General features: G+C 27.6%; 1 protein-coding gene across 1 annotated transcript; it reads left to right on the top strand.

Moving 5' to 3' along the window:
- Window positions 1-2: 2 nt before the first annotated feature.
- On the top strand, window positions 3-10,789 carry LOC126908038 (uncharacterized protein CG3556). The gene is made up of 7 exons (XM_050689862.1): window positions 3-286; window positions 7,311-7,631; window positions 8,185-8,322; window positions 8,403-8,563; window positions 8,623-8,806; window positions 8,928-9,198; window positions 10,567-10,789. The coding sequence occupies exons 1-7, from the start codon at window positions 139-141 to the stop codon at window positions 10,781-10,783; spliced, it is 1,440 nt and encodes a 479-aa protein (XP_050545819.1). The 5' UTR covers window positions 3-138; the 3' UTR covers window positions 10,784-10,789.
- The last annotated feature ends 2,957 nt before the right edge of the window (window positions 10,790-13,746 follow it).

Raw genomic sequence — 13,746 nt, forward strand, 5'->3', positions numbered from 1 at the left:
GCGGCTTATCGAACGCGCACGCGGCGCAACTGGTCGGAGCGGTAGCTTTCGGTCGTGCGACACTCATCGACGGAGCACAGTACGTCGCCCGAATGGCCCGGGTTCACAGCATCACGAATTCGCCTTAGTAGTAGTCATATGGCTACACCAACACTAAGGTGGCCACCGGCTATTACCGGCAAAACGACCGTGATCGTAGTAATCGTAGCCGTCCTGTTCACAGTGGTCACATCGGCCGCGCACTTGGTTGGCGGCCAAGCTCTAAAAACAGTCAAAGATAAATCAGGTAAGATATTACGCGCCAAAAACAATAGTAGGATATGGATTACTTATATATCTTGTGTACCGGCTTTGTTTTATTTATCATGTAAATAAATGATAACAAATTATTCACTGTGATTTGTTTTCAAATACGAGGACACTGTACAATATATTTTAACTTGCTTAAAAGTATCTTTTCATCTATCGAAGTTGATTATTAATAGTATTACACATTTTAACTTAATTGATGAAGGTTTTTAAAATATAAAATTATAAAAATAAAAGTTTAATTTCTATATCAGTAGCAATATTTTATCTAGTCAAACTTCCACGGCTAACACAATTTAGTAAATCTATTACAATGTAAGTCCAATTTTCTTTGCCTATATAAAAATTACTAAAATTAAATAAATGAATTATTTTTTTAATAACAATAATCTCATCAAAATGAAATTTTCATTAAAGGTACGTAAGGACATTCTGTACTCATGATTGTTGACTTTAGTTTTTGTTACTTTAAATTTTAATGAAATTGTACTTATGAAACTTTAATACTATGAAATTTATATATATTATTTCTTGTGTAATAATTGTAAAAAACCGAGTATATTTTATAAAATTATTTGAAGGTTATTTTAAATCTATCAAAATAAAAAAAAATTCTGTACGCATAATATTTATTTCTCAGATTGAAATAAACAATGAACAACTAAAATTAATATAAATGCATAATATTTTATGATATACTTTCTTTGAATTTTGTACTGAAAAAACGAAATCATTGTACACTTAGTTGAATTTTCGAGAATTTGAGAATATTAAAAGTGTAAAACTTAAAATTTTATTTCATTTTTGTAAAATAAATGTAAAACTTTGCAATTTTCAATACAAAAGAAATAGTGTTGTATTAGTAGTTGTAAAGTTTTGTATTTGCAACTATAATCATTAAATAAAGTAAATATTTGAAAATCTTGCATATTACACAAGTTTAAAATATCAATCACGTCTATTTAATTAATTTTAAATGTAATACGCCTTTAAAATTAATTAAGTAGACGTTTTTTAAGTTTCAATAACTGTATAGAGAATAAAAATAACTATAATAATTTATAATCACTTTGTTGCTAATAATAATAAAAACATAGAATATGAGAGACACATATAAACATTTCTAATTTTATATATTTATAGTTTATACATTATCATTAGTTGACCAAATTATAGTTGTTTAGGTTTAAGTCATTTATTTTTATTTGCAATGATTCCGGTTAATATAAATTTCAAAATATCAATATAATATATAATAGAACAAGGAAATATCAATATAATTTACTTAAATTTAGAAATAATGGAAAATAAATTTAAGTAATTGATTTACACGTTTGAAGACAAAATATTAATGATGTAGCCAAAGCATACATTATTATTTTCAACTTAGATACGGCTCTAGCAAATAGTAAACTTACAGGTTGGTTTTGATCGATACTTAACCTTCATTTTTGCAGAGCATTAAACCTTCTTTTTCAATAATCATAATACATGATAATAATCGTATTAGATAATTGGATTACCTGTATGACGCCTAATGGTCTGTAAAAACAAAAAATATTCTTTTGTTGACAGCGAATATATTTTTTTCTTTCATCATTGTTTAAATTTTTAAAGCTCGACGGCGCACAATGGGACCAAACGCTAAATTAGTCTGATGAAAAACCAATTTAAAATCATTTTTTTTTTCTCATATCTTAATATAAGTTTATGTACTGAATTTCAAGTCAAAAGATTACGTACGAATATAATCTGTTTTCGAAGACTAATAATAACATAAAAACCCATTTGTTTACTAAAAAATACCTAATTTTATTCAAGGAAATTGTATCATTACTCCTCAAATGTAAATTAATGTAATTTTGTTAAAACTTGGTTTACGACTTGTATTTGCAATTATTATTTATTGGATTTAGCGCAATATAACATAATTTTTATACAAATGCATAATTTAGTAAAAATGTATAAAAAAAAAATCGATAATATTCATAAAATTTTTAAAAATAGCTATTTTTTCTTTACTAAATGTAAAAGACATAATTTTAAACGTATTTTTAAATGTAATATATAATATATTTAAGCAGGAAAAAGGTTTCAACACTAGTTTAAAAATCCTTGAAAGAAACGCAAAAATTACCAACTCGTGTGTTCAAAGAGTTGTGTGCTATAATCATAACACAACTTTTTGATTTCAAATTTTGTATATGATCTTTTAAAAAAAAATCAAGTTTGATATAAAATTAGTAGTACCTAAATTAGCGTTTGGTCCCATTGTGCAACGGTAATATTTTAAGCTCATTAAAATAAAGTTCTATACATTTTCTAAATGGTTACTCATAATAACCTTCTAGACACTATTGTATGAACACTTATTATTGTGGAAGTAAATGCCTTTATAAATTTTGTTTGGACCACTTTGATGTTCCTTAAAGTTTGTGCAACTTTGTCGTAGACATTTATGGTAGCGTAAAAATATTTTTCATTTTAGGAGGGGATAAACCACCCAATTCCCCCCAAAACTATAACCTCGGTAAAAACACATTAGTAAGTTTTCAAGTTAATCAATAACAATTTATACTCTGGCTGAATGCGTGTTCGGAATAACTTGACAAAATGTGAAATTGCCAATAATTTCTATTTTATATTCATATAATTAATATTAAACTATTGAATTAAAAACAATTTTATAGTTAAGGATTATGGTCAGACGAAAGTCAAGATGCACTAAGCTTTGTTTAAAATAATTATGACGACGACAAAAATAAAATTTGTATATCCCACAAAAGCTACACGAATAATGATTTTAAAACCTAAATTAATCGAAACTGAATGGTAGTAAGACAACATGCTTAAGTATATTTGAAGAGTAAGTTGTCAGCTATTTTATTGAAAAATTATTAATTTAGTAATTGACAAAAAATTTTAACGAATTTCTTGTTGCTAATTGTTTAAAATTTAAAATGACTTTCATAAGCGAAAATTTATCAAAATTTTACAGAGAGCGAGAATTACTTTGCGAAGCCGATCGCGAATACATTCTACCTATTATTGTACTTATCTGATTTAGATATTATTAAAAAACATGGATAGTGGTGGCGAGGTAAATGTTCTACGATTTTTACCAATTTCTGTCGATGAATTTAAAATCTATAAACTTCTACATCTAACGCTACAATTATTTTCGATCAAAATTGTTTAAATGTGTTTTTTATTTTCTAAGAGGTGAAATATGGTTTTCCTAAAAATCGTTACTAAAAGTAAAAAAAATAAAAGGTGTATTACGAATTTATAGTTATTAAGTAATACTTTTTAAATGTTCAAGTGAGAAATTTGAACAATTTTCCTTAGAATACAAAAATTTTGATATTTGAATCATCAAAACAGACTAATTATGAATTTCTAACCACCTAAAATTGACGTATACATATGTGTGTTAGCATTAGTGCGTAACCGTAAGAGGCTTATATGTTAATGAGGATGTGTTGCTACATGCGTTTTATTTTGAGAAATACTGAATTCGTAATCTTACCCTATAAATAGTTTCTTATCAGATGTCAATGATTAGAATCTAATACTCCATTGACTAGTTCGCGTGATTTTCAGGCCATCTATAAGATATTTTTGGTGGCAACGTCAAGAACAAGTAATTGTGACCGGCCACAATTCTATGACATGTTGATTACGTTTTAATTTAATCGTGTTTAACGTCCTTTTTAAAAGTCATTGTTTGTGCTACAGAAAACAGGAAAACCAGCATAGTCCAGCACAACAGAAGTGCTACCAATTGAGCTAGATAGGGGCCGCCCACCTAACTAATTGACTATACATATCGCAAATTCTGTTATCTTATCGCGGTTACTTCCCTATAACAACATTTGATTAATCTAAAAGTTTTTTTTTTTAATTTTAAAAATGTTTTAAACAATGTCTAACTCTCAAACAGTACCTAAATTTTATATACTGTGCTGAAAAATTCTTATGGGTACTAAATTCCCTGAAGCCCCCCCCCAATGTTCTTATATACCAACACCACAAAAAAGATTAGAAAAAATCAGCGGATATTCGTTTTCAGAAAATGATGATTTCATCATAATTTTATGATTAAACACAAAACAAATGATGACCCTCTGACCGAAAAAAAATTCCCTTAATATACTTCCTGTGACGTCACATTTAATTGATGTATTTATTTTAGTTCCTAAATGGCTTAAAGTTTGCCTTTTATCCATCTTATTAGGCTTAAACAAAAAATAAGCTATTTCTTGTAAAAAAGTTATTCTTAAGAAAAATATATTTAGTTGTTTATATGAAAAAATAAAAATAAACGAAAAGCAAAAAAATGTTTGTCGATGTAAATCAGAAATAGTCTTCTAATCAAGTTTTACAGTATGTGTTAAAATTAACGTTTCAAGAACAAATAGCTTTTTTTTATCACTGCAAATAATGATATTAATAAATGATAAAACTTACTAATATAGATATTTATACATTCTCTTTGTAGGTATTTTACCACAAGGAGAATTATAGACGGCAATTAAACTTATTTTTTTCTATAATTTTCTATTTATATTCATACTCACGTAAATAAAACGTTTAAAATCGTTTGAAGTACGATATATATTTTTAATTAACTTTTTTTAGCATTCGTTATCTTAAGTAATTTATTTTTGTTGATAACATTTTCTTAATTCCTTTTATTAACTTTTGTGTTTTTTTTTATATTGTTACCATAATCAATTGTCAAATTTAAATACGTCTCAGTCTATAAGATTTTAATAAAGAAAATTCTCTTATTAGATATTTTTCTTTAAACACATCATAATATTTACAAATTCTCTCAGACAAGTGTAATAATAGTTAAAACGTAAAGTTTGTTTAGTCTAAGTTTTGATTCTTGAATAAATCACAGTATATTTTAAAAATAATATTGAATTTTTTATCTTTAATCTTAAAAGTACAATTTTAAAACAAACTTTTAGATTTAATAATTTAAAGTGCTGGCGTTTTAAATTCTAAGTGATAAATAATCATGAGCTCCAATTTTTAAATGTATGCAAATAATAGCTGTTTCTAATATAACGAAAATTTAAAATAATTTAACGAGGAAAACACTAGTGATAACTACTTCTTATTTACTAATAAAACAATTTTAATTGACGTCCAAAAAAACTATAATATCTTTGAGATTTCATTGTGAAACTTTGTCAAGCATTTATTCTATCGACGACAGTGCTCCCAAAAATGTATTGTCATTTGATTAAATTGACGGAAATTTTATTTGTAATTCACCTTCGACTAACGAAAAGTAAACCATAAAAGTTTGATCAAAGGACATTTGTTTTTAATATACCTTCTGAATTCTCTTTGTGTATACGATAGTGTTAAAAAAAGGTCACGTCCATATAATATTAAAGAAAACGTTTAGTGAATTATCGGGATACCGTAAAACTGGGATTCATTAAAGATTCTTATTACATAGTTGACATTTAAAATTTAAATTTATGCGGCTGAAGAATATAAAAAGCTTTTGTACATCACTAGTCAGTGTACACTTGTACTTTAATGTAAAACTTTAACCGGAAAACCGGTGCAAATACAAAGGTTTGAGATTCTATCCGTCAAACGATGAATTTTAAAAGTCTCTTCAAGTTTTTTTTCTCCCGAGTTATTATAATATATTTCAGATGATTAGTGGCATATTTTAGTTTATTTTCTGAAAGATATGTTCAAAGAATATGTATTCTGGAAATGTAGAAAATAAAATTTCATCATATAATTTCAGTACCATAGGAAGAATTAAAACACCATACTCCACCCATGATTGCCACTTGTGAGGGTAGTTTAAAGCTCTAAATCGGCAACCCCAATTCTAAATCACCAATATTATTCGAACGTTTTTTACATAACTTTTTCTCTGTTAATGAAGGTTTTTTTTTACCAGTAGTTTACAACACAAATAATGACAATATTTTTCATTAAATTTTTTTATACAATTTGAATGTCTTTGCAGTTATATTTTCATAATAAATATTTATCTAAGAAATGTTACTAGGGGGTGTGGGATCCACCTCCACATATTTGTGAACAAAGCAAAGTTTCAGCACCCCCAGAATATTCACTTTATTGTGCCTATGATTCTAACTCATCTATAATTATGCAAATGCAGGTAATAATGGTGAAGTATTTGTTTATATGAGAGTAAATTATCTTATTTTAGTCACTTCTAATTCGTGTTATTAAAATAAAATTGAATTAATGAAAAATTTGTCTATCGATTCAAAAATACATTTACTTGAAAATAATTGATTATCGTGATATTGCTATAAAAATAATTGTAGACATCGTGATTTATAAATTATTATTCTAATTATCTCATAATTTTATAAAGTATCATCCTTGTAACTGAGGTGTTAGAGCCAATCTCGCAGAAAATAAATCTTTTTTATATTTTTCAAAAAACTGGGAAAAGCTATGCAAAAATTATATACATTGACAACACAATCTAAATATTTTCAATGGAAAAACATACCCACTATTTAAGCAAGTTAGATTATGCCAACAACGTCCAGTTTTTTTTAGTTATTTAAAAAGTGAAATTAAATATGTCCGATTTTTTTTTAATGGGTTCTGTAGTCGTAAGGTTATTTATTCTGCTGGACATAAAATGTCAACATAATAAGTGACCTTTAAAGGTAACGATTAGGTTGTTTGTTAACTTAATATTAAAGTTCATTATAATTGGTAGTTCGTTATTTTTATATTTATACTTGACAGAAGTCATTAAAAACTAACTTAAAGTAGTCAATGATGGTATTTTGTTAATACGTAGTATAGTTTATTTTTACAACGAATCGAAAGTTGCATTGACTGAAGAAGAACAGTACTCAGTTTAATTAATCATTAAGAAATATTCGCCGTTAAAAAAATCATTCAAGACTTAAAACAATAACGATAAAAATAGTATTATTTTTTGTCTTACTAAAAATTATTGCATGTTTTAGAACTACAAAGAGCTATTGACTGGCTAACTTTGCAACGAGACAAAAACTGGGGATGGGGAAGCGGAACGGACACGGCTCGGGCCATTGTAGCAATGGAGGTAACCAAGACTGGTGGACGTCTAGAACGAGAACTGAGCGCCAAACAGTTAGAAATCGAACTTTTGGCTAGACTTTGGCAACACCACGACCCTGATTCAGTTACTCTTCAGCAACAAGACGATGAAGACGAAGCTTTGACTGTGGCCAATATTGCGACGTACTCATTGGCATTGGCTAGCGCTTGTCACGACCCAAGACAGTTCCACGGACATGATTTAATTGGTATTTTTGATACACAATTATTAACTTTTTCAAATTAAATTTAAGCCTAAATATTTAGTTTTTTTTTAAATTTTAAATAATGATTTGTATTAGATTAAAGATAATTTCAACGTGTAACAGATATACAGAGTGATCGATTAAGGTTAAAACACTAATTTTTTTGGAAACTACTGTAAATTTAAAATTGTTCGTGGAATAAAAAATTATTTGATTCAAAAAACTCTATAATAACATCTAGTTAAATCATTTTTATTTTTCATCCCTTTAAGGTTTAAATACTTAAACGTTTAATGTTATTTAATGGGAATTCTTAATTTTAATTTAATGATGTAATAGAAAAAAATGTTGTTCTTATTAAATAAATTTATTTTTATTTAACGAACCGCTCTTACTTGTTAAAGATTTTTGATCAGTTTTTTATTGATAATTTGTTGTTCAACTGATAATTTATGATTCATTTCAACAGATTATTGTTGCCTTCGGCATTATGAAAATTAAATGAATGAATCACTTATCTTAATCGATCACCCTGTACATATATATTTTTTTACAGGTTCTTTACTTCAGCATGAAACTATTTCGGATTTAGATTTTTCGTATAGTTCTCTTGTTGCATGCGAATCGGGAACGCACGTCCGTAAAAGACACATTAGGAGGCTAATGGAAATCGCGAATACCAAACACACAGTTGGTCAGTTTTTAATTAAATAAAATATTAGCCCCATGACGGGTGTAGGTAACTGCATAAACATCGTTGTATATACTCTATAGATTCGTTGAGCGTGGCGATTTTAGCTCTGCAATGTGTGGAACACGACCATCGAAATCGAAATGTAAAACCTTTATTAAAGAAGCCTTTGGCCACCTTGATGACTCTCCAGGAAACAGACGGAGGGTTTGGCAGTCTTCACACTACTGCTCTTGCAATAAGGGTAACATTATTTATTTCGTAATATTATTATATTCATTTAAACTTTAAATAATTGTTTAGGCTTTGCACGAAGGTAAAGCTTTATGGAATAGGACAAACGCTGTTGATTGGCTATTAAACCATCAAGGGCCTGACGGAGCCTTTTTCGACGTGACCACCACAGCTGAAGTGATTGTAGCATTAGCTCGAGTATCAGGTATCACCGAGGGAATTGCTGATCATTGTGACGTTCGGCCAGGAGCTGGTGAGTTTGAATCGAGCTCAGTCCGTGTATCTTAATTAAAAAATCGTAGAACGGAGAGAAGATATTAATTTTCTCAGATACACTTCTTGATTGAAAATCATGGTGGTTAATATATTTACAGATAAAGACAACGTTGGCACAGCAGTTATCATTCCACATCCGTCATCTTTAGATAGCAATCACACAGTACCAGTCAACTATAGCGAAGAAACTATGATCGACGAGTATAAAGCACTACAAACCATAGAAATGGGTACAAACGTGACTGTAAGTTATTCATTGTGGATCGGCAGCAATATTACAGAAAAACGGTCCATAAACATTACGGCCAATCATAATGTGACATTTTATGAAATCATGCAGCGAGCATCAGACCTAGACAATGCTTTTACGTGAGTTAAATAATAGTACTTAAAAAAGTTTCGCGGGAACATCGACTGAAATTATATTACTTCGTTGATTATAAAACATCCGTTTTTTTTGAAAATGTCAAGAATTTCGGTTGAATTAACAGTTAGCATTAACAGTTAAAGCTTCATTTTTCTGATTTTACATTAATATTATGTTATGATTATTAATAACATTAGAATAAGAGTTTAACTCTAAATTTTGGATTTTTTCATAATAAAAAATATACAAAAGTATTATTCAAATATATTTAATCATTTTCCCTCATTTATTAAAAACGAAACATTAAAACTCATCGTGCCTTCTGTTTTTAAATAAGCTTAATAAAAATATATACAATGTATATGACATATACATTGTATATATATATACATAACTACTCTTTAGACAGTTTTTATCTAAATTAAAATGTTTACAGTAACCTTGGGTAAAAGTGCACATTTTTTTTTCTATCGCATATAACTTGTATTATATGGTAGCTATAAACAATTGTGCTACACAAAAATTAAAAATTACAAATTAAGCATTTGTATTAAGATTAGAACATTATTTAATGAGTAATGAATTGAAACAAAATGAACAATGAAAATGTACTCTTACCCCAATTGATGATATAGGTGTCCATTTAAAATTGAGTAAATTTAATGAATAAATAATTAACTGTTTAACCTGGTATTGGTAAGTATTTGATTTTAGTAATTCTTAAATTCAATACCATAGTATTTAATTATAATGAGAAAGAAAAAGAGTTAGCTACTTAAAAATACATTTTTTTTTCTCAAAAAATAATATTTTCTATAAATAAGACAGTTATAAAAAAATTTAGAGTAATAATTATTCAAATTTAATAATATAATGTGTAAACCTCATTTATTTCAAAATAATTATAGAATGCATTCTTTTACCCTAAAATAACATGTTTCCATTAAATTGCATGACGAAAATTGTGTGAGAAAATAAAATGATATCATTACTCAATATCGATTAATAAAAATATTCTATATCAATAAAAAATTTAAGTCTTCTAAAATTATTTTATAAACTTAAAATAACATTCTGAACAAATGAATTATAAAATAAAATTATAAAAAATTTTTATAATCTATATAATGTATTCAATTTTATCTCTATGGTATTGTAATGGCTAAAAAACATGTAAAAAAAAATTCATCAACCATTGGTTCCTAACTATAAAATTTAATTCATTAATTCAATAGTGGACTCTTACACCGTAGGACTTTTACTCCAGTTTACTCCATGTTAATGTTTTAATAAGGATGTACCTCCACACTTACTTATTAATATGTCGTAAAACATTTATTATATTTAATTTTGTGTGATATCCTCCTTAGGTTTTCTGCTACAGAATGGCCAAATGGTCACTATGTACATACACTGTCAGGACTTAAAGAAGAACCTACGAGCTATCATTTTTGGTTGTTGTATAAACTAAAATCAAGTCCGGACCCAAAAAATCCACCAAGTAATCAATTAGTGGCACCAACAGGCGTTGATGATTTAATTGTTCAGAATGGAGAGCACTATTTGTTTTGGTACAAAAAACTTTAAACCAAAGGTTAGTTTACCCATTTTCTTTCGACACGAATAATTTATGTGGTTAGCTAATTTGATTTTTATTTCAGAAAGATTATTGGAGAATTTGAAACGATTGTTACATTTTACTTTAAGTTGACAATAATTAATGGAAACAAAATATTTAATTTTTTTTTCCAATTATAAAATTATTAAGATACGAGTACCTATAAAACAATTGTAGACTTGTTGAAAATTATGTGTCAAAAATTATATTTCTTTAGAAAATTTAAGCTTAAATAGACGAAAAGAAGAAAATTTTTCTAATAATTGTGATTCAAAACCAACTATATTTTTAATATTCTAACATTATTATTTAAACTTGAAAATAATTGCTTATTGTTTGTAGTGGCGTTTTAGTTTGCATCTCAATCATATTTAGGTATAAAGTGGAATTCCAATACTTGCTTCTATCATTATCACGCGGTGTACTTAAATAAAATAAATACAAATTAAACTTGCGAAACATTACATTTAAATAGATTGTTGGTATCGAATTTATTCAAATACTAAATATAAAAAATAAAAATGATCTTTCAATGCTGCTAAATATAAAATTGTACTTTTTATTTTTAATCATTTAAGTTTTACTATAAGTTTATTTTACAATTTGAAACATTTTATTGTTTATTGCATCTTATAAAATAATTTATTCGATGTAGTTAACTTTCATTTTAATAAAATATCTAAAAATAACATTTATTCTGATAAATGATTATCACTAGACATATTATTTACAAACTTTCTTCAACAATCCATAATAATTTGAATAAAATAATTATTTTTTTTATTCAAATTATAATGAATTATTTCAAAATGTCTTTCGGCATTGATTTTTTAATAGTCTGTGGTATATGCATAATAGATTAAAATTTGAATATTTTTGGATCAACATATATATATATATATATCTTCTTCTTCCTCGCCTTAATCCGACTTAGGGTCGGCCACCCTTATCCTAAACTTCCACTTGACACGATCTCCTACATCATCTACGATCACATCAGCTGTCCTCATATTGCATTCAATAGCATCCGTCCATCTCTTTTTTGGTCTTCCTCTACCTCTTCTTCCTTCAAAATTAATTTCTATAACTGTTCTTATAGCTTCCGATTCTTCTCTCCTCATATAACATGACCAAACCATCTAAATCTATTTTCTCTCATTTTATACACGATTGATGCTACACCTATACTCCCTCTTATATGCTCGTTCTTTATTCTATCTTCTCTAGTCACTCCACTTATCCATCTGAGCATTCTCAACTCTACTACACTCATTCTCTGCTCTACTTTCTTATCAACCGCCCAACACTCTGAACCATACATCATGGCTGGTCTCACTACAGTTTGTAGAATTTACCTTTCAGCCTCATTGGAATTCTTTTATCGCATAAGACGCCAGACGCTTCTCTCCACTTCAACCACCCGCACTTAATTCTGTGTCTTACATCCTCGTCAATACCACCGCTCTTTTGCACAACTGATCCTACATACTTAAAACTTTCCACCTCTCCAATCACGTCCTCGCCTATTGACACTGATCTCCTCATTTCACCTACATCGTGTTCTCCTTTGTCAAACTCGTACTCTATATACTGTCTTACTTCTACTTATTCTTAAACCCTTTTCTTCAAGAGCTGATATCCACACCTCTAGCCTTTGATTAATTTTCTCCTATTAACACTATTTCGTCAGCAAACAACATGCACCACGGCACCTCTCCTTGTATTTTTCTAGTAATTTCATCCATTACTATAGAGAATAAGTAATAGCTTAAAGCAGAACCTTGGTGCACTCCTACTCTTACCTGAAAATCTTCTGTTACTCCTCCTACGCTTTTTACTCTGGTACAAGTACCATCATACTATATTTATATGATAACAAAAGGTTTAAGTTATAGATCAGTCAACTTTATCAGCATGAAAAAAAATAATTATGATTCCATTTTAAATAATATTGATCCGACAAATATTTCAAAACGTCTTAAAAAAGTAATTAAAATATAAAATTAATGTCGCTACGACTAAGATATAAAACTGAATACTATCAATATTCATATTGAGGTTGTAAGTAATAAATATGTTCTTTTGCCCATCAATATTTTTATAATGAACCCAAAATTCATTGCAGGAATACTTTTAAATTTAATAAGTAACATCTAATTATTTATTATTATAGTCAGTTAACAGATATTAGATCCAAAATAATAAATTCGATTATTTTTTGATCCATCAATTAAAAAATGACTTTAATGTCGAATAAATAAATATTAAAGTAAAAAACTTTCAAATATTAGCATGATGAATTGTTAATAATTTGCTCTCTTAATCATCGATGTACAATTTGTCGCCATAATGATGGATCAAAATGAAAAAAGCGTTATGTTACATCGATATTATTAGAAGCGTAAATTTCAACGCCATTTGGAAATTGTAAATGAGTAGTTAAATTTTTTTTGATTATCTGTAGATTCTGCAAAACCGTATTCATTATACAACACGCATTGCATAATTGGTGTTTTTCACATCTCCAATAATGTTTGGCGTTTTCCTTGTTAAATGAATGATAATGGTAACAATACCCGCCATAAATCAATGTAACTTTATTTTATATAGATTTAGTTAATCTTGGAAACTTAAATAAATAGAAAAAACATATAAATGTATATGTAATACATAGTATATTATTTATAACCGAGTAATAAAAATAATTTTCAATAACGGATTTATAATCTAATATATGAAATATTTTTTGGACTTAAATGGTCATTGAACTTATATTTATTGGACGAAATAAATTTTGAAATTTAGTTTTTGAACATATTAAATTGGACCTATTAACCTGAAACTTTTTAAATAATATATATATGATGACACTATTTCTCTTCAGTTGTTTTCCGAATTATAATACGATATAATAAAATTTATACTAAAAATT

This window comes from Daktulosphaira vitifoliae, unplaced genomic scaffold (assembly GCF_025091365.1).
Source record: "Daktulosphaira vitifoliae isolate Bord-2020 unplaced genomic scaffold, ASM2509136v1 Scaffold_5, whole genome shotgun sequence".
NCBI lineage: Eukaryota > Metazoa > Arthropoda > Insecta > Hemiptera > Phylloxeridae > Daktulosphaira > Daktulosphaira vitifoliae.

Bases quoted from the DNA above. Each gene is read 5' to 3' on its own strand.
- LOC126908038 (XM_050689862.1), top strand. From the start codon at position 139: ATGGCTACACCAACACTAAGGTGGCCACCGGCTATTACCGGCAAAACG. The intron at 287-7,310 runs GTAAGATATTAC...TGCATGTTTTAG, and splicing joins AACAGTCAAAGATAAATCAG to AACTACAAAGAGCTATTGAC. The intron at 8,323-8,402 runs GTCAGTTTTTAA...TATACTCTATAG, and splicing joins GAATACCAAACACACAGTTG to ATTCGTTGAGCGTGGCGATT.